The 27,761-nt window shown below is 45.9% G+C and overlaps 1 protein-coding gene across 19 annotated transcripts in view; it reads right to left on the bottom strand.

The window, feature by feature from the left end:
* Positions 1-1,765: 1,765 nt before the first annotated feature.
* CLIP1 (CAP-Gly domain containing linker protein 1) overlaps positions 1,766-27,761 on the bottom strand; it is a 77,163-nt gene continuing 51,167 nt past the window's right edge. For 12 of the 19 annotated variants that reach the window (XM_077308552.1, XM_077308547.1, XM_077308539.1 and 9 more), the window contains 10 exons: positions 27,012-27,149; positions 25,282-25,388; positions 20,523-20,637; positions 13,634-13,686; positions 11,962-11,982; positions 7,850-7,967; positions 7,298-7,448; positions 6,576-6,625; positions 4,693-4,817; positions 1,766-3,561 (listed from right to left, as the gene is read on the bottom strand). In XM_077308552.1, coding sequence (XP_077164667.1) covers positions 3,339-3,561; positions 4,693-4,817; positions 6,576-6,625; positions 7,298-7,448; positions 7,850-7,967; positions 11,962-11,982; positions 13,634-13,686; positions 20,523-20,637; positions 25,282-25,388; positions 27,012-27,149 — 1,101 coding nt within the window. In that variant the 3' untranslated portion in view covers positions 1,766-3,338. The other 7 variants (XM_077308546.1, XM_077308560.1, XM_077308557.1 and 4 more) reach the window with 3 other exon arrangements.

Below are 27,761 nucleotides of genomic sequence, written 5' to 3'. Positions count from 1 at the left end.
GGCTTCAGAAGGCTGTGGCCCCTCCTGTTTTGATAGGGGGCCAAGGGGTCATAAGTGACTCAGTATTACAACCGGAGAAATAAGTGAATGCAGGTACAAAGAACATTCTCTTCCAGCTCCATCAAGTCTGAAAGATGGCCCCCTAAGCTCAGCTCAGCTGATCTGGTTCCTGGATCCAAGCCAGTGATACTGACACTAGACTACTGCAGGGCACACCATGTGGGTCTTCCGTTGAAGCCAATTCAGAGCCTTAATTTGGCACAGAGTGCCACAGTTCAATTATGAACAGGGACATGCCGTTTACACCCATTCTGCAGCCGCTCCTCTACTGGACTGCTGACAGACCCTTGTAATGGTTGGCAAATGCATCTGAAGAAGTGGGCAAGCACACGAAAGCTTCTACCCAGAATGAAACTTTGTTGGTCATAAAGGACTCAACCATTGTTCTGTTGCTTAAGACCAACGTGGCTAACGCTACCCAACTGAATCTATTAGGCATGTTACAAAAATGGAATAAAACATAGCAAGCAGGAGAATACATTTTATTTACTACGTTTATAGTCTTCACAGAGACTATAGTTTGTAGTCATCAAAGTACACTGTACTTTGTGATCAATGTGATCAATAGGATGAGTTGTCTAATAAGCAGTGCACCAGAATTAGCAAAGAATATTAGACATGAATCTGAATTCCGATACAGTACAAATAAATGGTCTGTCATTAGATAGAGCAGGAAAATGCTATTCCATCAGGAAATAATGCAATGTTGTAATAACTTGTTGTGATTGTAAGCCATGACTTCTTTGGGTAGTATTGTGATTGTATGCGTTAACAATGCTCAGGACAATAGAACTTCCAGGTCTCAACAGAGAAATTGGGTTCTTTTCTCACTATTCATGCTAAGTTAGTTCACACTACTGTTTGTTAACTATTATCTGTATGCTAATTTGTTGCTCTTCATAGATTTTACCAACTTCTTTAATCCTATTTTAGCTATACTTATCAGTCAGTTACTTATGCATCATGACTCCAATTAGCCCTATATGTAACTTATATGCTACCTATATGTAATGGTTGGCGAAGTCTGTTTCCAAAGCTTATACCCAGAATTGGTCTTAAAGGTGCCATGGACTGAAACTTTGTTGTACGTGTTTAATATTTTATGTTTATGCAGTTGTCTATAAACCTAGTCTTGTTATATTGCTTAACTCTCTCAGCCTATTGCAGAGGTGGCAGGGGCTCATGGTAATTGTAGTCCATGGACATCTAGACTGAGAGCCACAGTTAAGCCATTCCTTGGCCTATTGAATTACAGTTTTTAAACTGCCTTCAGTTTCTATAAGAAAAACAGACTATAAAGCAAGCAAATAAACTAAGAGCAATACAAAAACCAAACTATTGGAATTAACAAGTTTTTAACCTTTAGAGCAGGGGGTCCATGGGAGCTCTGAAGTGCTATGGTATGGGGGGGGGGGATCCTGAGTCAGAGTGTTGGAATTTGGGGCATTACTAATCTTCCCCCTCTTCTTTTTAACCATTTTTTTCTTATTCTGGAGATAAGCTCTGGAAATGGCACCCATTCAAAAGACTGTTTAAAGAATAATGATAAATTCTTAAATGGGACAAATGCATCCATTTCCACTGGCCCCATCCTACCTGCAGTAAAAGCCTTTTCCAAACTGGTTTTCTATGCACATCTACTGTTTGATCCCCAGGACAAGAGAAGTTAAAAAAAATCTTTGAGGCAAAGGAAGAACACCGTACGTCTGACAAGAGAATAACCATTTTATTAAAGATACAGTACACTTGGATTAAATTTAATACTGATTTCCCTGCTTTGTTTTGTTTCTATCACTATAATACATTCATTACTCCAAATTTCAAACAAATTACATAAGATTGACTTATACTCATGTGCCAAATACTGTCTGTAATCTGGAGAAAAAAATACACCAAAGGCATATACATATATATAATATACACACGGTTATACAAGAGTTAGATTTCTCTATAATGTACAGAGAGCAGGAGAGATAATTTCGCTTTTTTACATCTATGGTTTGAGACATTCAAAAAAAGATTTAAAACCAACTTACTCTGGCATCACCGTTAACTCAAGTAGTACACATCACCAACTCCATTTCAGAGTAATCTCATCAGGAACTACATATATATTAGAAATCAGCATGGCAGAGCTTCACCCACTTTTCTCAAAGTTTTAGTCTCTTAGAAAATTCAAGATTTACTAAATACTGAATTTCCTTGTTTTACATTCATCGGGAACAAAATTCAGTCCCAGAAGAGGGTGGGGAAATAAATAAATCATTCATCAAAAGAAAAAAAAGGACTTGATTTCCAAACGGACTTTTAATAAAAACCTGTTACAGGATACAAATTTGCTGGAAGATTTTTTTTTACATGCACTCATATACACACGCACACTCACAATCAGGAAGTCAGTAAAAAAAATCTCCCAAGATTGAGGCTGTTAAGTCATTAAATAAAGTTACTGTGGTGTGCACAAAGAGGTCCGTTCAGATGAATCGAAACAGTTAGGACAATAAGAAAGTTTTCCAAAATATAATTCTTTTCTTTTATATATTTATATATGTACGTATGTACAACTTTACAGGAGTGGTAAGAACCTGGGAAGGAAGGGATTCCATCAATGTGCACAGCATAGAAGTTTCTGTATAAAAAAAGATTCTCAACAGTAGCTTTGTATGCTTACCTGCTTCATGATATTTTGTTTAAACAAACAACGTTTCACGCCGTTAAGAAATCTTGCTGAAATCAAGGCACTACAGATCTCTAGGTAGCGCACCAGAGCGTACAAATTCTTTGATCAAGAGATAACCGAGCAGATGAAAATTAAAAAAAGGAGCTCATCTCTCAAACTCATTCCAGTGTCGAAAGCTTTACAAAAATCTAAAAAACATACAAACAGAGCTTTAAGAGCTTAGTGCAAATAGGAAAATTAACAGCATAATTTTAAAAAGGTCTTTAAATAAGCTGAAACTCAAGAGTGTTTTTCATTTCCTATAAGTCAATGTCGTGACACAGGGAAGTGTCACCCTGGAGAAGATGCAAACCCGAGAGCTGGAAAGGAAAGTGGTAGAAACCTGCCTAGTAAAATTATTTATTTGTTTTTCGCTTAAGAAAGGGTAGCATAAAATATTTTGTAGTGGAAGAGGAAAATATTTCTATCAAGCGGGTCGGTTGTTGGTAGGGGCCGCCATCTGAATTTTCTTTGAAGTCAACGCACCCCAAACTGCTGCTGGGGATGTCGCCTGACGAACACGTAGAGCAACGCTGCTTTCCCCCGGTCCCCAGCAGCATCAAAAGGTCTCGTCGTCGTTGCAGTTGGTGGCCCAGTGCCCAAACACCTCGCAGATTTCACAGTAGGGGCGCTCTTCTTTCCGGCTGCCGTGATAAGTCGAATGGGGAGGCTCGTCCGGGGCCTGCGCTTGAGTCGGACAGTCTTCCGTGTCGTGAAGGTCGAAGCAGTCGCAGATGTCACAGAAAAGGCGAGGCTTCTTCTTAGTGGGGTTCTCGTCCTCACTGCCGAGACCAAAACGGGAAAAGCTCATTTCCTTGTGATCCTCCCCACTCAGAGGCCCTGCTCCTTGGCTCATAGTCGCAATTTCCCCCCCTCAAAAAATAATTATGCAATTCTAGTGAAAGATTTCAGGAAATCTAAAACTCCTGGGGGGGGGGAGGCTATTGAAGGAAAATTTTTGATACCTGCTGCATTGATTAAGATGCAAACTGAACATTAAGGAAAATTCTGGGCTCTTCCCCAACCCTCCCCCATGAAATTATTGCTAACTGCAAACCAGGAACCTCAAGCCTCTTCTTGCAGGTCTTTGTGGCTACATTAGCCTTTACTGGAGAGGCAAGCAGCCTGAAATTCATGTCCAGGATTCTGACTTCTTTTGGTTTTAGAGAGCACTGGCTGTAGCTCCTTTCTAGCCTAACAAGACGGGTAGCTGGTTTTCTCTGTCTGTATCTGAAGAACAGAGCAGCTACTGAAGTCATGAACAAAGCCACCCCCCCACTGCGCATCCTTGAAAGGCCAGAGTCTCCGTCAGTCTTACACCAAGTAGTTATGTCCAGTCTCCCCATCCATCAACGGTCACCCCATTCACAGTGTTAGGGAAGGCAGAGGAAGAGCACTATCCACAGTGCTGCCCGGAACAAAGTTTAGGTACAGCCGCTAATAGAGAAAGGATCCATTTCGATCCTGTGGGCAGATTCTGAATTCAGACGCAGGGTGATGGGCACAAGCCTACCATGGCCACCTGGGAGGCCCAAGTACAAGGGATAAAAGGGGTAGATTGAAAAATACACTTGGAAAGAAAAGTCAGAGAGAGAGAGAGAATACAGAGGGAAAGCTGTAGTGGCAGCTGTTGCTAAAAGATTGCTTTGATCTTTACAACCAATTGGGCAATCACAACCCCTGCCTTACTGGGTAGGAATCCACCTGGCCCCGGCCACTTTTGAAAACCCTTGGTGGGCACCACGTTGGAGATTGATGTCCCAGGGGAAGAAAACCTGAAAACCACTGTACTATGAGATTGGATTAGAATGCTTTGAGCTGGCAGACTATTTCTGACTGAAGGGCTCTGTGTAGGCATCTTGGGCAGGCTGACTGCGGAATGCAAGAGTGGTGCTCAGCCGGCATCGAAATACCTGTCATAGTTAATAACCTCTTCCTCATTGCCATTGAGAGCCGCCTCAGACATCATTTCCACTTTCAATTTCAGCTCTTCGTTCTTCCTCTGAAGATCTACTATGACGGAGTTTAGGAAGTCAATCTGAAGGGTTTGAAGACAGCAGGGGGGGGGAAAGGAGACGGGAATAAAAATTCTGATTGTTGATGATGAAGCTTTAGCTAGCACAACAAGCAAAACATCCACACAAGCAGCTCGCATGGCAAGAACTGGCTATCAAGCACTGGCAGTGCTGACTTAGTTGTTTGTGCCTAAGAAACAGATATACACTGAATGACACTTTTAGGTATCACAGAGCACTGATCAGCTTAATTACAAAGCAATGTGCGAACGCAAATTGTTAACACCTGGAAAACTTCTGCCTTCTGGGACAGCAGTTATTGGAGCACTCACTGCTCTTCTGGCTCCCAGATATCTGGCGGAGGAGGGGAGGAAGAAGAAGTGGAGGGGCCAGCCCTGTCACCCTCCACCTGCAGGGATGTTAGATTCAGGAGGGTAGCCGTGTTAGTCTGAAGCAATCAGAACAAGGCTTGGGTCTAGTGGGCATCTTTAAGGCCAACAAAGTTTTTTCAAGGTATAAGTTTTCATATGCATGCACACTTCATCAGATATCACAACAAATAAAACTTTGCTAGTCCTAAGGGTGCGCCTGGACTCAAGCTTTGTTCTGCTGCAGGGATGGTGTGTCTATCAAGGGAGGAAAGAGGGACGGGGCTTGCCCTGCTCTTACAGCACCATCGGAGTCAGGGCAGGCTGTGGCGGCTGCAGAAGGGCAGCATGGCAACCGGCTGTGGCTGTTGCCAAAGAAATTAAATAAACAAACAAAGACAAGCCTTTCTAAGGCTACTGGACTGCTCAGCAGTGCCCGTCCCTAATGCCAGCCCTGCCTGGGTGGCCTCTGTCCGCTGCAGAGAGGGACGGCTTGACGTGCGTTAGCAAAGACGGCCAACGAAAGTTGTACCAACGTGAGAGAGCCAACTGAATAACAAGAACAAAATTAAAGCAGAGAAAGCTGAAACAAACCATATGCTGATTGACGGAAAGCGTTCCCAGCAGCAGACGAAAGCAAAGGGCGAAAGGGAAAGAAACCACGTGTTAGTATGTTTGTGACGCTACTTACTATCAAGTCTGTATGCGGCGGCGGCACAGTACCAAGAAGCAGGCCTGCTGGATATCATCTCTGACCTTCCCCCTCCTCCACACTCCCCAGTTTCCACCCGATACAACAAAGCGGTGTTTCAAAACACCCCTCATTTCTGTGTCTTCTGCTGAAGCAGCATTTCCCAGTCGCTGCTGAAATTCCCCATTTGCGAAGGGCGTCGGGCTTAAGTATTCATATTTCACACGGTTTGTCCAACCGTGAAGGGGCTCATCCTACTTGAAATTGATGCATTTGTGCATATGGTGCACATGACTAAATAATAGGAAGGTCACTGTCATGGCTTCGTCTCTGTGTAGCGCTATGACTCCGCTGGTGTGTGCTACTTGAAGCCTCCAGAAAACCTCTTAAGGATGCCGTCACTAGCAGAGAATGGCCAACAGAGCAGCATATGGGAAAGCAGACCTCTCACGGGGCCCTGGTTCGGAATTTCTGACTCACCTTTGCAAATGGCCTCTGTTGCTATATTTATCATGCCCATCAGTTTTTAAAATGTATTTTACAAGGTATAGCAATTTCTGATTGTTATGATTTGATATTCTTGTATCTTTCTGATACGTTGCTGTTTTTTTCCTTTTACAATAATTTGAAAAAATTTGAAAAATCTATCTACAGGGTGTGAGCCAGCTGCGTGTAGCCAAACACACGGCTGTTACCTGGTCCTGATACCTCAGAAAGCATACCTGGCTTTCCTGGGCGCTTTCATCCTGGGTGGTGCCACCAGCGGCGTCATCTTGAGAGAGAGAAAAAAGGGATGAGGATAACTCCAGACACCTGGGTCACTGCCACCAGACTAAACCATCTACGACTTCTGGAGAGCTCTCGGTATGGTGGTGAGCAGGGCTGCTCCATTGCCCATCTCCCGCCATTTCTGATCCAGGGCAGACACACACGCTAAGGTTTTCTTGCCATTTGGAAAGCTCAGTTGGCTGCATGGACTCTACGGCACAGCTACCGCTGAGAAAAAGGAGACCCCCATGCTGGGTAAACTCCACGTGTCTACAAGAGGCAGGGAATGCGTGAACACACCTACAGATGCGCAACGGCACTCGATAACATAACAGGTATCTCTCACTCCTGGCTTGGATGACTCCCCCTGCTCCCACGACCAGAACAAGGATGGCAGTTTCGCCCCCCACCAAGGTCAACAAAGGAGAATGACAACAATATAATGTATGGAGAGATCTTACCCTGATTGAATTACTATTTGTTAAGTCAGTTCCTTCTTTGAGAGGATGGCTTTAGATGATGTGGTGAGCACTTAAGATGGAGAACTTCTGCCATCACTGCATGGGGGGATCCCAAATTAATTGTGCTGTCAGAAGGGATCCAGCGCATGTAGCCAACCAGAGTTCGGCAAGTCGCAAGACCACAGATGCAGCAAGCAGACCAGAGCTGCATTTACCTGAGGAGCTGGGAGGTAGATGCTGGCTCTCTCTGAGCTTCTGCTCCAGATTCTTTACTTTTAGCTCAAGTTTCAACTTATCAGACTCCAGCGACTGAACTACAGAATGCAAACTCCTTGCCGTGGCGTTCTCCCCGCGAAGGACAGTGACCTGCATAAGTGAGAGAGAAAGAAAACTGACACAGATGGAAGGAAACAAAACCTTGTAAGGGGACACAGCCATAAATACATGAAATGTAGATCTATCTAAGGTAGCCAGCAGACATAATGACCGGAGATAGCATACTGCCTACTGCCAGATGCTGGAGCCAAACAACCAGGGATCAATCGATCACATCATAAGCTCTCCCAGGACCCCTGGTTGGCTACACTTGAAAGCTGATTTTTCAGGTTCAGCAAACGCAATGTGTCACTTGCCAAACTTTTCATTTGAACATGCCCTCCAGTGGCAAGACCTTCATTCGGCATATACAAATTTTGTAAGGTTATATTTGCCGACGTGGAACACTCATCCAAGAGGAAAAAGGAGTACCTTGCAAACAAAAATAATACCTCATTTCTGAGTTTTTCCAGCTCTTCATCTCTCTCTGTGATCAAGGCACTAGTAATACTGAGGGATTTCTGTAAAGAAGTTCTCTCTTCATCAATTTCTTTTTTTAACTCGGATTCTCTAAAAAAGAGAGTCAAACAGTTCCAGAAGTTAGGTGAAGACTGGTTTTGTTAGTGCAGCTTCAAAACCAAGCGCTTAAAAAGAATAAGCTGATTTCTAATTTTTTTTAAAAAAGAGCCGTGTTAGCGGAAAACAATTCTTAACAGAAAGTTTCAGTTCTACTGTAGTCGACTGAGGCTTTATATTCGGCTAAAATTATTTGGGACTTTATAACAGTGGAAATAAAATGAAAAGCTTTACCTACGAAGATTCATGCCAGAATCTGCATATCATCGTTTCCATTAGAATTTAAAGAAAGATGTTAATAGGTTTTGGAGACAGAGAACTGAGAAGGTAGAAGCCTAAACTTCCAAGTTTTGTTACTTCTTGACAAATAGTCATCAACAGGCAACACAAAAGACATGCAAAGCTCAGCTGAACGGGTGGCATGCAAAGCATGGGTGAACCTGGAAGTATCTGCTGGCCCTCACTAATTGCTGCAAGGCCGGCCTCTCCACAGAAGGCCATCTTCACGCTCGGGCAGGGCTCAGCGACACACCGCCTTGGTCAGACCCCGTCCGGAGCACCGTGTGCAGTTCTGCAGGCCTCGCATCAAAAAGGACGTGGACAAAATTGAGAAGGAGCAGAGGAGAGCGATGAGGATGATGCAGGGCAGCCTGGGGGCCAAGCCCTGTAAGGAAAGGCTGCGGGATTTGGGGATGTTCAGCCTGGAGAAGAGGAGGCTGAGAGGGGTCAGGAGGGCTCTCTTGAAGTATGAGAAAGGCTGTCCCTTGGAGGGGGGCAGGGAGCACTTCCTGTGGGCAGCAGAGTAGGGGACCCATAGTAATGTGTTTAAACTAAATAAATGTTTTTCTATGCTGCTCTTAAGAGCCTCTTGTGGCGCAGAGTGGTAAGGCAGCTGTCTGAAAGCTTTGCCCATAAGGCTGGGAGTTCGATCCCAGCAGCCGGCTCAAGGTTGACTCAGCCTTCCATCCTTCCGAGGTCGGTAAAATGAGTACCCAGCTTGCTGGGGGGTAAACGGTAATGACTGGGGAAGGCACTGGCAAACCACCCCGTATTGAGTCTGCCATGAAAACGCTAGAGGGCGTCACCCCAAGGGTCAGACATGACTCGGTGCTTGCACAGGGGATACCTTTACCTTTTTATGCTGCTCTTCTCTAAAGGCTCAGGGCAGGTACCACCAGTGCATAAATACAGTAGTTTTAAAGCCACATTTTATGTAAAACAATTCAAACTAACCCATCTAGAGTGATACCAGCTAGATATCAGGAAATTTTTCACAGAGTAGTTCCGCTGCCTAAGGAGATGGCGAGCTCCCCCTCACTGGTGGTCTTCAAGCAGGGGCTAGACAGATACTTCTCATAGAAGCTTTAGGTTGGACTAGATTTATTTATTTATCATGTGGGTTCTTTACAGCACGCTGAGAGTGATGCCTCTCGGCACCCCACTGAAAAGAAGGGGATTCTATTTGTTGCAAGAAGAAGAAGAAGAAGAAGAAGAGTTGGTTCTTATATGCCGCTTTTCCCTAACCGAAGGAGGCTCAAAGCGGCTTACAGTCGCCTTCCCGTTCCTCTCCCCACAACAGACACCCTGTGGGGTGGGTGAGGCTGAGAGAGCCCTGATATCACTGCCCGGTCAGAACAGTTTTATCAGTGCTGTGGCGAGCCCAAGGTCACCCAGCTGGTTGCATGTGGGGGAGCGCAGAATCGAACCCGGCATGCCAGATTAGAAGTCCGCACTCCTAACCACTACACCAAACTGGCTCGCAAGGGGGAGCCTGTAGAGAAGATACAGTGGATATGGCTCCTTCTCGGAGAGGTCTGAACTGATACGAGCATACGGCGTGCTTGATTCAGGATCATTGGTCCTTCCGGCTCAGCAGTCCTAAAAAGAGCCAGCTTGGTGTAGTGCTTAGGAGTGCAGACTTCTAATCTGGCGAGCTAGGTTTGATTCTCCGCTCCTCCACATGCAGCCTCACCTACCTCACAGGGTGTCTGTTGCGGAGAGAGGAAAGGGAAGGTGACTGGAAGCTGCTTTGAGCCTCCTTCGGGTAGAGAAAAGTGGCATATAAGAACCAACTCTTATTCTTCAGTAATCTCAGGGCTCTCTCAGCCTCACCCACCTCACAGGGTGTCTGTGGTGGGGAGAGGAAAGGGAAGGCGATTGGAAGCCGCTTTGAGACTCCTTCAGGTAGAGAAAAGCAGCATATAAGATCTTCTCTTCTTATATAAGATCCAGCTCTTCTTAAGCAGAGAAATAATGTCCCCAGCACCTGAGATCCCTTAACTGGAGATGCCAGGGACTGAAGCTCATCCTGCATGCAGCAATGAACTGTGCCTGCCAGCTTAATGGTCAAACAGAATGGTCACTGCCCAAGAAGCAGGAGGGGGCCAGGAAGAGAGAGTAGGTCATGCAAGTCCAGGCATCACGTAATGCAGACTAAGGAAGGGAGAAGCGTAGGTCGTGCCAGAGGTAGGAAACCTGCAGTTAGTGAGGACCACGATAGCCAGCATATGAAACACGGTTTTAATCCTTGCAGAAGCCCGGGGGGTGGGGGGTGGGGATGCAAAAAACAAGCAACAATGGGAATACAGCACAGAAGGCCTTTCAAAGTTATGCAGATGTTTATTTTTAGGAATGGAAGCAGCGAGAGGAGAATCTGGGATGCACAGACACAGAGACACACATGACAGCTGGATCAGATTTTTCCTCTTTTAAAACAGTGAAAGAGTTAAGCGGGGGGGGGGGGGAGCAGGCTGGCCAGAGTGGCCTCCCTAAATATCACAAATGCTGTTTTTGTTCTAGAGAAGTTCAGTGACATTTAAGCCCCAGCTCTGGTTCCACACAGAATGCTTAAGTGCATGGAAGAAAATCCTCCTCGATTTACAGGGCTGACCCTTGGCTATTAAGCAAGACTCTGGGCAGACTGCAGAAGAACAGAGGCCACCTGGAGAAGAGAGTGGAGGCATCAAACCACATGGGCTTGGCAGAGGAGAAGTGGGTCTACTCAGGGAAGTGAGTCAGGGTGTGCGTGTGCATTCCGCACTCACTGGTTGGGCTTCCAAGCTTTAAGATTCACCACATTTGAGACAGAGGAGGAGGACATGGAGAAACCTGTAAGTTTCTCTCTGTGCCCAAATGGAGAAGACTGTTTTTGTTGTAAAAGTGCCTGAACATGGGTCATACACACAGCCCCTGATCATATGGACTCTCCAACAAGCAATCTATTTTTCAGCTCTTTTGCAAACTGGGAGGAGCAGCAATGCTCATTTCAAAGATTCCTTCTGCTTTTATTTTTACAGCAGTTCCATCTCGGCCTCGACTCTGAAAAGCCTCTCCCAGCTCATGCCTTTGAACATCTCAGGGGCAAGCAAGGTTGCTAGAGCCCTAACACTCGTGGGGGCAGTACATTTGTCAGTGTAGGTTGATCATGTTTTAACCTACACTGGGAGAAAATACATATAGCAGTCCTACCTTAGGCACCAAAACTGCCATGAGTAGTCTTTCTTGACATATATCATGAGGTTAAAATGACGTGGTCAGCACTGGGGTTAGTTATATTGGAATACGCAGAGAGATCCTGCACTCTGCAAGATGAGTCTTGCCAAGAAAACTCAACAAGATAGGACTGCAGATACTGTGAACTTGGAACGCAATTTCACAGATCAGAGATCTCTACCAATTGAGCAATAGTTTAATTTTTGTGCTGAAGGGGCAGGTCCATCTCTGTTTTCCAAGCCGACTGTAATTCACCAGATAGGTTTCCTGCAGAAAGCCCCTGGAACTGAATGGGATTTGCTCCATCAAACTGGGTAGATTTGCTCCTGTGCAAATTTTAGAGACAATTCTGGTGGGCTCTGTGAGGCAGTTGATGAGCAATCTGTCCAGATCACATGGATCACCCCCTGCATCCTACAATCAATGCCCAGATTCTTCCCTTGCCACAAAAAAAAAAACAAACCAAAACAAGAAATTCCAATAATGAAGCAAATACCTTAAAGTGATACTGGGCAAGCTTTAAAAATGCAAGATAACAAGAACCACATGTTAGAAACATGGAAGAGAAATGCAAAATACAGTAAAAGAAGAACTAAATTGGCACTGAAGTGAATTCTGTTGTTGTTGTAAAAATAAAATTAAAACAAAAGCAAAAAGACTTAATACTGCTGAGAATTTTACAAAACCAAACCAAAAAGAAAGCAAGACACTGAGGGAACGGAAGGCAGCCAAAAATATGTACAACTTTACTGGAGGGAAATGTTATTTATTGTAACGTGGATAGACTTTCTTTAGTCTTACCATTAAAGACACACAGATATAGCAAAGGAAGCCCGGGTTGGAAAGGGAAGAGAGAGGAGTGAAATGAGTATTGAGAGAACAGCGCAAGCTCAGTCAGACAGTCAGACAGTTAGCAAATCCACAATGGGCCTAAAGAGCTGAAGTAACACCGTGCCCTTCTTTAGCTAGAGGGCTTTAAGACAGGGATAGTCAAACTGCGGCCCTCCAGATGTCCATGGACTACAATTCCCACGAGCCCCTGCCAGCAAACCACAGTTTGACTACCCCTGCTTTAAGAATCTAACACCCACTTCTCTTGTTGGCCCATTCCCATTTCCTGGCAGGAAAAAGCCAATCCTGTGGTGAGTGGGAAAGCTTGGTCGCGTCCACCTGCCGGAGACATTTTGTCTCCCGTACTCTTGCCCCCCAGCTCCACAAAGAAATAAAGAGGTTAGAAAGAAAATCCCCTTGCTATTTCTTGAGCCAGAGAGAGGGATGCTTTTGTCCCTGCTGAGTTTACCTTCTTGATTGGCCACCAGGCTTCTAATGTCATGTCCAAATTTTTTAAAAAAAGAAAAGGTGCCACTATTCTATGCAGGTAAAGCTGCAAGTGTGCTTCGGAGAGGTAATTCATTCATGCTTCCACGTAAACGAATTTGCTACCGTCCCATTAGCGTGCTAAGTGGTGATAGTGGAAGCGCTCGATTTGGAGAGTGTTAACTGGGCAGGCTAAAAAGGGAAGCTGCCGCTAACCCAGAAGCATTTTACGGCATCCCAAAATAGGGTCACAACTGATGAGACAAAGACTTTGCCTGAATAGACATTGTGTGGAGGTGGCACAGTTTCCCGGGGTCTTTGTCAACCGGCTGGCTGACGTTGTCAAAAAATTAACTTGAAGGTGTCTCTTTCTCAGGCCCAGCCATGTCCTCCTAACAGAATGTGGCCACTGTCCTTGGTGAGGCATTCTGAAGCCCATCTGCAGGAGGGCTGCTCATTCGTGTCCAATCAAGCGAAAGTGATATAGTAAATATTCCACTAGACACCGAAAACGGCACCGAATTATGTTGGGTATTGAAATGCAGAGAACAGAGAAGGAAACATCTAACGGAGATGGCACGTGCTTGGTTTAAGCAATGCTAATATTTTTTTAAATCAAGCATTGGTACTTTATTTTTCGTGATGAGAAAGATGCAACTGTTTGCATGTACTTAGTACTTCTTCCCATGCAAAGACAGTGGAAATGAGCAATCCTGGGGCATTTCAATAACAAAAGGGATCGAAGGAATCAAACTTTCAACACACTTTTAAACGTTATCCCATTTTTCTGGTGATCAGCACGCATGTGCACACATATACACACACACACACAACTCACACACACAAATTACCTCTTTTTCATCTCTAACAACTGGTTATTGAGGACGGATCTCTCTTCCTCCAGCTAAAAGACAAAAAACAAAGAAACAAATAAACAGAACACAAAACGTGGTATTTACCAAGCACATTAAGAATCTTAAAAATCGTGTTCTGTTCCTAACATTATGCTATCCTTTACTATCTGCACAGCTGCCATAGGGGGGAAAACAGGAATTTGTTTCCATTGATACAGAGGGGAAAAAGAGCCAACTTAGTTAATAAATATTAGTTACTTCCTTCAGGCATTATTGTTATTTATTTAATTTCTATACTGCCCCTCCCCACAATGGACTTGGGGCAGCTCACGACATTAAAACCACACACACCGTGAAACCCACACAGACATGCACGGCTGCATCCAGACATCACTTAAACCACCTAAGCGGTTCATTCAGGGTGTCTTCTCCTTCTCCCCATCCCACCTGGCGAAGGAGGAGATTCTCCCTGTACTGCCCTCTCCATGGCCAGGCGGGTAACACAGGGCAGACGTCACCACAAACCTCATTTAACACAAATGTCACAACTAATAGAGGTTTGATCAAAGTAATTTACAGGCCATGATCTATGTCTGGATGCCACCCAACGGCCCTGCTTCAGGTGGGCAGCTGTGTTGGTTTGAAGCAGCAGAACAAGGTCTGAATGCAGTGGCACCAGCTTGGTGTCGTGGTTTACAGTGGCAGCCTCCAATCCGTAGAACCGGGTTTGATTCCTCCACTCCTCCTCCACACGCAGCCAGCTGAGAGACCTTAGGCCAGTCACAGTTCTCAGAGCTCCCAGGTAGCCTCACCTACCTCACAGCATGTCTGTTGTGCAGAAAGGAAGAGCAGGTGATTGTAAGCCACTTGGAGACTCCTGGGGTACAAAAAAACAGCTCTTCTTCTCTTAAGACCAACAAGGTTTTATCCAAGATCTGAGCTTTCATGTTCAATCACAATTCTTCAGATACAAACTGTGCTTGCACAGGACAGCATATATCTTGAATAAAACTTTCTTGGTATTGACTGCTGACATGGCAGGGGCTCTTCCCTCACCCCCTGCACCTGTACAGCCCCAACAGCCAGCCACCCTGCCATCCCTAGGAGGGGCCTAGCCAGGGTTTCCTCTCCGGCCCTCCTGTAAGTACTGGTACTCTGCTTCTAATGGGCCGTGGCTGCTTGAATGAAGCTGCTGCAATCCGCAGGAGGTTTGTCCTAGAACAGCCACCTTATTGTGCGGAGAATGTGCCGAGAGTCAAAAATAGCTATGTCAGTAACAGTACAAAGCACGCCCCCAGCTTCTGAGGACAGCTCGTCTGCCTCCCACACACAAGTGGGCGACACATGCTCTTAGTTGCATGGCTCTGTACAGAGACAAGAGAAACGGCCCTAGCGTGCTGAAAGCTAAAGGTCTACCAGAGCTCAAATCAGAGAGAAACAAAGTCACATCACACCTTCCTTCATACTACTGGGATCTGCTCAAAGGTTTTAGGTCCAGTCGACTTTGAGGTCAAGCCCTCCTGCAAGAGATGCACATTTGTGACTGGCACTGTCTTCCTGGACCACTGAACTAAGTGGGTTCTGGATCAAATCAAGACCAAACTTTCCCTAGGAGCTAAAAGAACTAAGCTGAGGCAATCATACTTTGGTCACATTATCAGAAAAGGGTCACTGGAACAGACAATGGTGGGAGGAACTGCAGTTCTCCATCTTCCATGACGCAGATTTTCAAAGACAGCATGAGCAGAATGCCTTACATACTTGGGACTTCCTCGTACCTCTACATCTTGGGGTTTGGATATCTCTACAAAGCCCTACACTGGAGGCACCACCTGGGACCGACGGAGGCAGCTACTTCCCCCTTACACACACTATGGGTGATCACTGCTCACCAAATCTGTTGCTCCTAGGTGGTGTCAGGATGGGACCACAGCAAATGCTCTTCGAAAAGATACAGGTTTTCTAGATCAATGGGTAATCCAATTTACAGCATTCATTAAGTCACAACCTCTGCACCTGCTCCCACCAGGTAGGAACTGCCTTCAAGGTAATTTCTGTAGAGAAGACTTCTTCCATCTAATGTATACCTTATGGCAGGGGTAGTCAAACTGTGGCCCTCCAGATGTCCATGGACTACAATTCCCAGAAGCCCCTGCCAGCATTCGCTGGCAGGGGCTTCTGGGAATTGTAGTCCATGGACATCTGGAGGGCCGCAGTTTGACTACCCCTGCCTTATGGTATACAAGTGAGTATTTGCAGATTTTATCAAGAGATTCTGGCCCCAGGAATTTAAGGAGGGAAATAGGAAATGTTGGATTTCACCCTTGAGGACTACCAGATCAGACTTTTGTCTACTTAGCCGACTAGCTCTGTCTGGATGAAGCCACAACAAGCAACTGCGCCGTACAGAGGAACTGATTTCATAAAGACCTCACAACTAATTGCACAACTAGTACAGAAGGACAAAATTCTTACAGAGCTTAAAGCAAGAAGTTAGAGCTCTGAAAATGTCCTCAAACTTAACTTCTAATTTTGAAGCATTTGAAGAATGGAACTCATGAATTTGGAATACTACAAGTGAGAATGCGTCCCCAAACCAAGTACATTATCTGACTGGAAATCCTTTAGCTAATTACAAAGCACCTAATTATATGGGAGCAATGCAGATTATTTCCCCCCCCCCCCCACTTCTGCCAAGTTCACGCGGGGGGGGGAAACTGCTTTAACCTTTAGATGTCAGCCTTAATCATTCATGAAGCAGGACTCATTAAAGTTGCAAAATGTTTCACGCTTCTGTTAGAGAAACTGACGGGCACTGGCCAAAATTTATATGGTTACCATAGTGACCGTTCAGAAATACCTACACAACATATGCTGAAAAGTCATCACGCTCATCTTAGAACGCCTGCAAATCTGAAAGGTGGAAAATGTGACATTTTGGAAGGCCTTCTGCAACTTGCCCTGAACAGAACACGTGGGCAGACCCCCTTGAATATTATGCAAGCCCCCCTCCCCATCTTAGTATCAGCAGCTTTCCCCTTTCTGGACTCTTCACTGCGTTGTGTTATGGAAGGAAAGGTGCCGACTGGGCGTTTTGTGTGAACCGTGCCCCAAAACATGGCCCTTGGAAGGGGTTGTGGTTTGGAATTTTGCTTCGTGTGCAGAAGGGGCTCGGGTTCAATCCCCGGCATCTCCAATTAAAGGGACCAGGCGGTACGTGACGAGAAAGACATCTAACACGAGACCTCAGAGAGCTGCTGCCAGTCTGAGTCGACAATGCTGAACGTGATGGGCCTGATTGAGCCGGAGGTGGCTTCCCTCACCACACCTCTGGGGCGACACATGGCGGAGGGAGGGGCACTGACAATGGCCAGCTCTCCTTTTAGCAGCGTGTCCCTTGTGACAGATCTCGTCTGAGGAGCCACTTCCTTAAAACAACATTACCCGTATTTGGGGCAGGCCTCCATCCCCTGGGCTGGGGGGGGGGGAAGGTTGCTTCCTTCCAGGCTGACACCCCAGTTTCAGCTGTAATGTGTCTGCCAAGCACACAGACACACCAGTCAGGAGGTGACCGTCTAGGGCAGGTAGGAATCAGGCCAGCGTGTCAGTAGGAGGCAGCTAAGGGGGATTCAGCAGGGGCTGTCAGAGCAAGGAAGTCCCTGATTCTAGACTTGCCTCAGCCGGGAGGGAACTGCTCAAGAGGGGTGTGCTGCAGAGGTAGCAGAGTTGCACTATATAAAATGGTCTTTGCCAGCTTGCTTGGATCAATGATTAGGAACTGTGAACAGATTAGGAACTATATATATATATGCCATGTGAATTCTTCAGCTCTGTGCCAGTCCTTTCTGGTGGCTCCAACCCTCTAAAATTCTAATGCCCTGAATGTCCCATTTCTTTGTGGTTGTACTAAATGCGCTATCAGTAACCCACCTTGAGTCCCTGTGAGAAGGGTGGCCTATAAATAAAAATCAAATACAAACCAAGAACAGCACAGAGTGGCCCCAGGCGGCCTCCCTTGCGGCCTTGCGGCCCCAGGCGGCCTCCCTTGAGGGCCTTCAAAAGCCCCCACCCAGCCCTTCCTTCTGCCCCCCATGCATTCCAAAGTATCCAAATCCAAGGGGTTATTTTTATGACCGTGTAATGGGGACAACTCCCTGGGAACTTAGAAATAAATGAGAGCTGTGCAAGGGAACTGCTGAGCAGCCCCCTGTCATTTCAGCAGGGACTGTGCAGGAGACGTTTCTGCTTGACTGGGCTGCGTGGTGCTTAATTGAATCCATTCAGACGGTCTCCACTTGGGCCATCTTTACCCACCCTAAGGACTCTACAGGCACCTGCTTCTTGAGCACCTACATACACAGCTTGCCTTTGCAGGGATGCTCACCCACCTGACTTATGCAGGCGCTCATTATTTATTTATTTATTTATTTATTTAGATTTATATACCGCCCTCCCCGAAGGCTCAGGGCGGTTTACATTAAAACTAATCAACGATACATGAAACGATACATGAGGTTGTCCTTCCCTTTCTAACACTTTTAAGTCTTTTCCTAATCAAATTAAAAAGCCGAATTAAAAACCCAGCGAAATCAAAGCCATTCAAAGACTGCTGCGGGTACGTGCCCAAGCCGGAAGTCAGAACGTGCTATGAACTTTCCATGCAGTTTTAGTTTCAATCCCTTCATCTGCTAGAAAAAGGGCAAAAATGGCTGTCCAGAGGTTAAACGTAACCACTGTGTGTCCTCATTTCTTCTTTACTGGACAGCAGTGGCAGACAGAACTTTCCCACTACACTGATATTAAAAGCAGCACAGCATAAACACTGCAGATGGCAAAACTGCGGCACAAGAAATATGCGTTCTCCTGAGAAAAATACCAACATGAACAATAAGCCTTCCAAGTACTTAGAACTCTTCTTAGCAAAGAAAAGCCTCTAGAAGTCCGTTCTCTTCCTGACCTCGCACCCTCCTATCACTTCCTTGCCAAACCCCATAAAATTATTTTCGGCACAGTGCAAGTGGAGGCAAAATTATGTGGCTATTAAGAAAATGCCTGCAAATATTTGGTTTGACTTCAGAATCTGGGTGACTTTTCCCGTTATCCTTGCACGGAATCCTGAATAGGAGGAGAGCAGTAAAGCCAGGCTGTGTGAATAACAACCCAGTCAGTCGTGGTGGGTAAACCCTGAGGACTAGGAGGAAGATTCTGAAAGAGCTCTCCCCCCCCCCCCCCAGCCCTTTGGGTGATGCCGCTCAGACATGACAAAGCAGGCTGCATGGTGGATGGACGGCAGCTCGGAGAAAGAAGAGACTGGCAATATCTGGCTGCCGTAGGTGGCAGGGGTGACACCAAAGGGAGGAGTTCCTTGGGGACCCTCACTTGGGCAGTGGGCCTGTATGACAGGGCACTAATATTTAGCCTTCTGCATATGCACACTGCTAATCCGTTGGATTGCTTTTCATGGAATCTGTACGCTGCCCTGAGGGCTATATAAGGTGAGAGATGGCAGGAAAAAACGAAATCACTCTTTTAAAGGACGGGGCCAGTTTAAAGCCCTGGTCGACGTTGCTGTTTTCTTGATCTTCTTCACTTGCAGCATACGTGTAGGCAGAAGTCAGTCCTGCTTTATTAAATTGGGCCAAGGCTAGACGGAGCTTGTCAGACTTTGGAACCTAAGCAGAGTCGGTCCTGGTTAGGATTTCAATGGGAGACCACCATGGAAGTCCAGGGTCAAGCAATGGGAAGCCACCTACGGGATCACCAAGTATCAGCTGCAACGACACCTAGCCTGATCTCACCTAGATCTTGGAAGCTAAGCAGGGGGGGACCCTGGTCTGTCCTTGGAGCACGGGAGACCATTAAGGCACTCCAGGGTCCTGATGAAGAGGCAAGCAACGACAACCCCTTCTGAATACCTCTTGCCTTGAAAATCCCAAATTGGCTGCAACTTGACAGCACTTTACACTCCCCCCCCCCCCCCCGGTAAAAAGATCTAGCACCAGAGTCTAATAACTCAACTGCCAGATGTCCCAGGGTGGTGACGAACAGATGCTGATCCACTGACTGGACCCCAAAACCAAGGCTTGGGCAGCTCCTGCTCCTTTCAACAAGCTTTAGCACGCGAGTTCCGTGGGAAATCCTTGCCTGTCACTGTAATGCAGACACTTGCAAGCTCATGCCGCACACCTACCCAGCTGTATCAATCTCACAAGCGCAATGGGACTAATTTACACACATTTCTGTCCAAAACTGTCATTTGCTCAGAGACATCACTTCCGTTTCCCGAAGCTGGAAAACACACTTTTCCTTACTCCCCCCTCTGAACGTTCCGGGTACAAATTAGGGGCTTTTTAAAAATTATTATTGCTGCACAATCTCACTACAGAGGCGAGAGTGTTAGAACAGCCAACAGGTCAGGAAATCAAAAACACTGATTAAGGCAGGCCACCCGCCTGAATTCCATGCCTGCAGACTCTCTGTCAGCCTCAGTTTGAACTGCTTTCCACCCGGCTCTGCTCCGCGAAACCTCCGTGACGCGTTACGCAACTTCCCTCTCACTTCGGGGGGCTCTTACAGATGGCATTAAAATAGTCTCCAATAATAAAAGAAAATCAGGTACTACAGGAAGAGCCCGGAGATTAACCGGTTCTGCGCGTCAAAGAGACCAACTTCCATGGGTGACTGAGGGCCACCTCCCGGCCCTCACGCCCCAGTAAAGCCCTTTCAGGTCTTGTTATTGTCCTGCTGCTAATGACAGCTGATCTCCTAGAACTGGAGCAAGGAAGGTGATTCCTCCACCTCTCTCTCTCATACACAGCTCAGCTCAGGGAGCTCCTAGGAGCCAGCCTAGAGCCATAACCCCCTTTGGAAAACCAAAAGGACATACCTTCTGATGACTTGTGACTTCACCTTTGCCCAGCTCCCCAGCAAGTTTAATGTTCTCTTCTTGTAAGGCTGCAAGCTGCTGGGTCTTCTCAGCCTCTGCCAGCCTCAGCGCTTCTCTGCAAGGACAAGGGAGCGCATGGTTACCATAGAAACAAGAAGGGCAAGGGGGGGGGAAGTGAGAGAGAATCAGCTTTGCAGCTCGCAAATAAAAAAAAAAGAAGCAGCAGCAGCAGCACGTCATGTGCTTAATGAGATCTTTAATAAGGCGACAAGCCCCAGTCCTAATACCTCCTCCCCCCGAATTGATTTTTAAGAACGGACGGGTGGGCGTGAGCATGCCCAGTGGGCTTCTCTTCCCTATGAATGTACTTTGGCAACCGAACCCCGCCCTGCCTCAAACACATTAGGAGCTGCAACTGAACTGCGTTAAAAATAATTGCACTTATTGCAGACAAATACTCGAAAGTCCTGCTTTATTAAATTGGGCCGAGGGTACGGTTTCCCCCACCCATCCTTGTCATTTGAAGCCGATGCTTCAGCAGCTGGCTTGGTAAGAGCCAGATTGCTGTTGTGAAAAAAAAGAGTGGCAGCCTTTAATCTGGAGAACTGCGTTCAATTCCCCACTCCTCCTCCACATGCAGCCAGCTGGGTGATCTCGGGCCAGTCTCAGTTCTTTCAGAGTTCTCTCAGTCTCGACTACCTCATAGGATGCCTATTGGGGTGGAGCCGAGGGGTAGGTGATTATAAGCCGCTTTGAGACTCCTTTGGGTAGTAAAAAGTGGGGTACAAAAACGCAGCTATTCTCTTCTTTGTCTCTAGTTCCTACTCTGGATTGAGGCCAGGCTGAAGGGCCCAAGAGGCATTCAGTAATGTAAAGTCAGGAGGAGACCCAGCCAGTTCTATGATTTACCAAGAGTGTTTCTGGCACGCTGCTGCCTTGGAGGGCCACAGGCTGGCAAGAGCTCAGTGGCCCTCACTGGTAGGGCTGCAAAGGCCTCTCTGCTCAGCTTGCTCCGGGGCTGTCTGAGCATCCTAGTCCTGTGCAAGACGACCCACAAGTCGCAACCGTGGTTTGTCACAGCTTAAGCAAACAGCGTCTGAATTTTAAGTCTGAATTTTAACCCTTGATGGAGAACACACCAACAGTTTTTTATTTTATAAATTAGAATTAAATTTATATTCCACTTTATCTCCATTACAATCAGGCTAAAATTACACATATAAAATTCCAAAATACAAAAATAGAAAACTGAAGTGATGTAAATTAAGTTGTAAAAAAGAGAATTGAATGCTAACATTGCCCCTAGTGCCTTTGCTTCTCATGTGGGGAGGGGGAGGCCAAGCAGAGGGACCCTCATTGGGAGTTTTAACTTGGTGGAACAGCTGTCTTGCGAGATCTAAGGTCCGAAAGGGCTCCGATCCAATTTGTCACAGCATTCCACCAGGCCAGTTTAATATCTTTGCGCATGAACGCTTATACCCTGAATAAAACTTAAAGGTCTTAAAGGTGCCAGTGGACTCAACTTTCACTCTGCTGCTTCAGACCAGCCTGGCAACACACCTGAATTTAACCCCTTAAATCCCCTCAATTTTATCCTAACAACAACCCTGTGAGGTAGATTACATTGAGAGAAAACAATTGGCCCAAGATCACCCACTGAGCTTCCATTGCAGAGTAGAGATTCTCTAGACGTATTGTCCTGCCCTTCCTCCAGGGAGCACTTTGACTATGCAATGCCCCTGCGAGGCGGGTTAGGCCAGGAGAGGGTGACCAGCCTAACCCACAAGCATCCTAGCTGAAAAACTGTGATAAACTCATAATGTGCAGCATGCAACAGCACTTCCATGCCATACTGAGAATTCAATAAGCAATCACAAAGTTCTTTTACAAAGAGACAAAAGTCATTTACACCTGTGCTGGTCTGAAACAACGACAATAAAAATCCACATAGCACCTTTTATTAGGACCAACCAAAATGAGAAAAGACTGCATGAGCTATCTGGTCCTCTAGAACCATTCAGCAGACTGGATGCTACAAAATATAAAATTGCGCTTTGAAAATACTCAGAGGTCTCTGGCAGAACTGAGCACCATTTGCAGGCACCGGCCCACTCTGGAACTGCATTCGTTTATGTGACAAGTTACGGGCTGATAATTGTTTGAGCCGCCATTTCAAATTGAACGGTGGATACATTCTGCCCCTTTGCTCTTTCTCTCTCCCATGCATTCACACTTCATCTGCAGCATGGCAGAAATGCAATTAAATCATTTATTCCTTTGAGTTCCTCTCCACATTCCCAATTTAGGTAGGGGCATGAAGGTTTCACAAATCAGTTTCCTGATGAACCATCTGCTGCCAGTACCTTATCGAAAGCGAAGAAAAACTCAGTTAAGATGCTCTCTGGTTAACCAAACTCCGAAGTGACCAAGCTAATGTTGCAGTTTGGTCTCCTGACTGATCCATCCATTTGCAAAAGGAGTTCTAAGGCTGCAGCAGCGGATGCCCCATTTAGGATTATTGCTTAAAGGGCATCTGTAGCTGCTCAGACACCCTCCCCCCTCCACTCATAGGACAGCAATGTGCTTGTAGACACAGCTGATCTCACAATACCCACACCTACACCTGAGAGTGCCCCAATTACAGCTTAAAACTAGCACAGGAAGTCTGAGTGGAACATTTTTCCCCAAGGAAAGGAGCTGCAGTTCTCTGTCCTGTATAATGGCTACCCCCTTCTAGACGAACCTTTCTGGATCAACCTCTGCTAGATATGCACCTCTCATCTGCCTGTTTCTGATTTCGCATCATGCCGATTTCAGATGTCTTTAGAGTAACAAGCAGCCAGCTGACTCAGCTGCAAGGCCAAGTGGGCATTCTGAGAAGGAGTAAATGACCCCACTATAATTGTGTCAGGGAAGACTCAGACTCATGCACGGCAGAGGGTATCTGCTCTACGTCAAAGAGGGAAATGAGAACACTGATCAGAGCCAGCCTCTTGCCTGCACTTAGTATTTCATTTATTTAGTTCTTTTTCAGACTTTTATGGGGGCTTAGGGCGGTTCACCACAGATGAATACAATAAAAGAATGAAAACATTTACATTATCAAAATCAGGCGCCCAGGAAAAACCCAGGCGCCCAGGGAGGGGGCGAAAAATGTTATGATTCTGTTGACTGTGTAGCATATGGAAGCTGCCGTCTGTATGGGGAGGCCAGTGGGGGTTGGTATTCTGTGGGCCTCAACCACAAGCCCAGTGGAGCAGCTCTGTCTTGCAGGCCCTATGGAACTGCTCTGAGTCTTGCAGAGCCCTGATCTCACTCAGAAGAGCATTCCACCAAACCAAGGGAGAGGAAGCCTTGGCTCAGCCTGCCTTCTCTGGGGCTGGAGATCTTGAGCAGATCTTGTGTGCCTGAGTGCAGATTCCCTTGGGGGACATAAGGGCAGTCCCACCGGTACGAAGTTGAGGAGTTGTTTCCTGGCATCTCTGCCAACTGACCAGCACACATGGTTGGGTCTGATGGAGTGAGAAAGCAGATGGGCAGCTTCTTCTTTTGCTTCTAGCCCCTTCTACAAAAGGCCTACAGTCAATTCAACTCAACTGTTTGCGGCACCGTCATATTTGTTGTGAGATTCGGAAGCAGCTGCCATTTCTGCGTCTTTGAAAGCCAGAAGCTAGGGAAGCATTCGTGACCTTCCCTTGATGTGGCCAGAGATTAAAAGGGAAGTGCTTCGGGAATGAAATCCTACCCCTGCCCACCACTTCAGAACGGGTGTCTCATGAAAATGCATTCTAGGCTGGGCACTTTTTAAAAAATGGAAAATATGGCATAGCACAAGGGAGCTGTCTTTGGAATGCATGCAGCGCCAAGTCACAGAGTCGGGCCTTTTTTGGCCTAAAGTGGCAACAAAAATCTGGCTACGCCTACATCTTGCTCAGTGCGACTAACATAAAAGCAAGATATCCCCCCCCCCGCTAATGCAAATCTTAACAACAACAACAGCAAGAACAAAACACTCCAGCAGTGGAAATCCTTCTCACAAGCGACATTGTCTTCATAAATTAGCATTAAACATTACACATACGTTGGCATCTATGCCAAACCAACCACAGTGGTCACTTCTGTGCGGCTTTAGCAGTAATGCTATTATCAGGATTAGGAACAGGCAGTGCAATGAAATAAGGGAAGACTGATTGAAATGAAGGGAGGGGGAGAAGCACATGACCCTCTATTTCGGCTTTTCTCCACTTTTTATGACCTGATGAATGTTTAGCAAATTAAAACATGTATATAAAAAAATCTGTCTTAAATTGTATTATATTAAATGACCATATTCTTTTGGTCTTTTATGTATTAACTTCATATAACTTGGTCTGAATGACTGTAATATACTTTGAATCTTAAATCTATATAAAAATGGACCACCCATTTGGGAAACCCTTCCAGGGCTGTCAAGAAACCCTGGTTGAGAAAAGGACTGGGGCCGCCAGGTGGCAGAACAACATATGGCTTACAATTTGGAAAAAACGTCCTGAAATTTAAACTCATCAACAGCCTCGTAGGGAAATTACCCTCCAGAACTACATCCCCTTTCTAGCTTCAAAAGGCAGGACGGGGAGTTTTATACTTTACAGCCTTTTTCTAGGTGAAAACAAAAGCAGCTCTCTCCACTGGCCTCCGTCCCCTAGGAGTAAGCCTTGTTTGAATCAAGTCTCATCGGAACAGAGTTCTTTCCTGGACAGCAACAGAGGAAAACACTTACAGTTCTCTTCTCATCTCTTCCATTTTCTTCCCTTCTTTATCCAGGAGCTTCTTTGACTTGCTAAGCTCCTCCTGGTTCTTCAGGCTGTTCTGTTTAAGGGTATCCAACTTGCAGGAGAAGAGGGGAGAAGAATGTGCTTAGTTTAAGGCTTCCTGGGACTGGAAGACTTCCAAGACAGGAGGCTGCTCAACGCTCATCTGATCGCAAATACTAAGTAGAATTAGCCGACGTTAAGTGGAATATGGCACTAAGCACTAGGAAGAGAGAAAAACCTAGGATGGCTGGTGTATCTTAAGAAGGGAGCAGTGACTCACAAAAGATCATACCCAGCTACACATCTTGTTAGTTTTTATGTGCTCCTGGACTCTTGCTCTTTTCTACTGCTACAGACAGACTAATATGACTACCCATCTTGAAATACTGTGGGAAGGAGATAACAAAACCAGTAAGTTCACAGAAAAATGTATTCCACTAGAGGAACAGTTGAAGTCCCGGTACATTTGGGGCTGCACTTGAGATCTTTTGCAACCAAAGGAAGGAGGCCCATTTGAATTAATCTTCAGCCCAGGTACATTTGATAGGGAAATGTATGCCCCTGAAGAAGAGCTCTCTATATAGCAAAGCTATAGGAAAGATTCCTAGGTTGAAATAATTGCTCGCACACACCTTGTCGTTTCCTTTGAATCAGTTTGGGAGGGATTCCCCCCTTTTGCAAGTTCCCAGAATTAAATTCACCGACTTGATCAAACAAGCAGCTACAAAACCCACCATAATCAGTGGGGTAACTACACAGATGCCAGATGAGAAGCTGCAAGCTCTCCAAACCACCCCCAAAAGAGACAGACAAGACAGCAAAAAGAGCCAGAGGGAGCAGCCACAGGCATCTATTTTGCAATACTGTACCTGGATCTGTGGGAAGCCAAGAGCCGAGAATTGATTTTTTAAGACTGGGAATCTCATCGTTCCAACAGGTCTGCTGTTTCCAGCCCCAAATGACTGTGATGCCTTTATTTATTACATTTTCATCTATCTTATAAGCATCAGGTTGTGAGGTTCATCCGTTCACAGAGAGATGCATTTTGTTATGTAACAGATAATCTGCAGCGGCCATGCTGGCAGAGTTACAGGGACATGGGATTATAAAATTTAATTTCCAGCTATCTAAGTCAGAGACACAAACGGACATCGTCCCTTAATTCTGCATAATCTCTGGCAATACTGGTGGATGATTCTTACCCAGACCCCTGTCTTGTTTAAGCCCCCTTTACCAAGTTTTACAAGGGACCAGCACACAGCACATACTCAGAATGCAGAAAGTCCCCGATGCAATCCACAGCATCTTCGGTTAGAATGATGTCCAGAGGTGTGGCTGGAAAGACCTCTGTAAAGGTTCTTGGGTGTTACTGTTGCTGCTGACAGCAGGTAGTGTTGGGACGCAGCCGTATATAGCAATTTTAGTCCTTTTTTTGAGGACTGAAAAATTATTTACAACCACTACCAGACAAAGGACCAGGAAGGAGAAGGAAAAGGGAGATGGCCCCTTGACCACAGTCTGTTACTTAAAATTCAAGCTCTCACCATACACACTGTATACATCTCTGGCGCATTCCAAATTATTGCATTGCTAATGCTTTCTAAAAAACTAGCTGTGATATCGATTTGACAACTGATGAGTTTTAGGTGAAGGTTACTTTTCCCCCCTGTACAACTGATATTTAATGTTGGGTTACCTCCTTTTGCAGCTTCTGGCTGGCTTGTTTGGACTCCTCCAGTGAAGCCAGGGCCTCCATCTTGTCTTTCTGAAGGCCATCCTTCTCTTTGGTCACCTGTTCGACTATCTGCAAAGCATCTTCCCCTGTTTTCAAAGTCTAGGAGATAAAAAGGTCACATGAAGGAGAGTGCAGGACCGTGCAGGACACTGGCTGCCAGGATTCCATAGTCCTTCAGCCCCCCAGGATTCCAATTCAGTTAGTAGATCTGGGTGGAATCAGTCATTTGCCATTTGCTTTCCCTGCTTTTTTTGAGGTGGGGGGGGGCAGTGCTCAGTTTCAAGAACAAACAGATATTGGCTATTTGTCTGAAGCTTCACAGAGCGCAATTAAATCTCTCAACCATTTCATTCCAAGGAGAAATTCAATTACAATCCCCTGCTAGTGCAAGTTTTTTTTTTTTAAAAACCCAAGATGTCCTTAATTAACATCGTTCTTGGGATTACTTTTTGCTGGTTTTTTTTTAGTAGTAGGAACCATTTCAAGAGTTCTTCACTACCTACAGGCTTGACTTTTGTGCTCAAGTTTCACAAGGCTGAGGTACCAGGAAGCACTGGAATTTGGCTGGTCATACAGAAGCTAAGAGGAATGGGAATCGTTCAGAATTGTTGAGACTTTGGAGGGGGCAACAAAAATAAAGCCTGCGTCAAGGTAATGGAAAGCTATAACGAGAAAGAGCGCCGTCAAAAAGTTGCATGTTTTGCAAAGTTC

This window comes from Paroedura picta, chromosome 13 (assembly GCF_049243985.1).
Source record: "Paroedura picta isolate Pp20150507F chromosome 13, Ppicta_v3.0, whole genome shotgun sequence".
NCBI lineage: Eukaryota > Metazoa > Chordata > Lepidosauria > Squamata > Gekkonidae > Paroedura > Paroedura picta.
The sequence above is the reverse complement of the archived record's forward strand: the minus strand, read 5'-3'. Positions and strand labels throughout refer to the sequence as shown.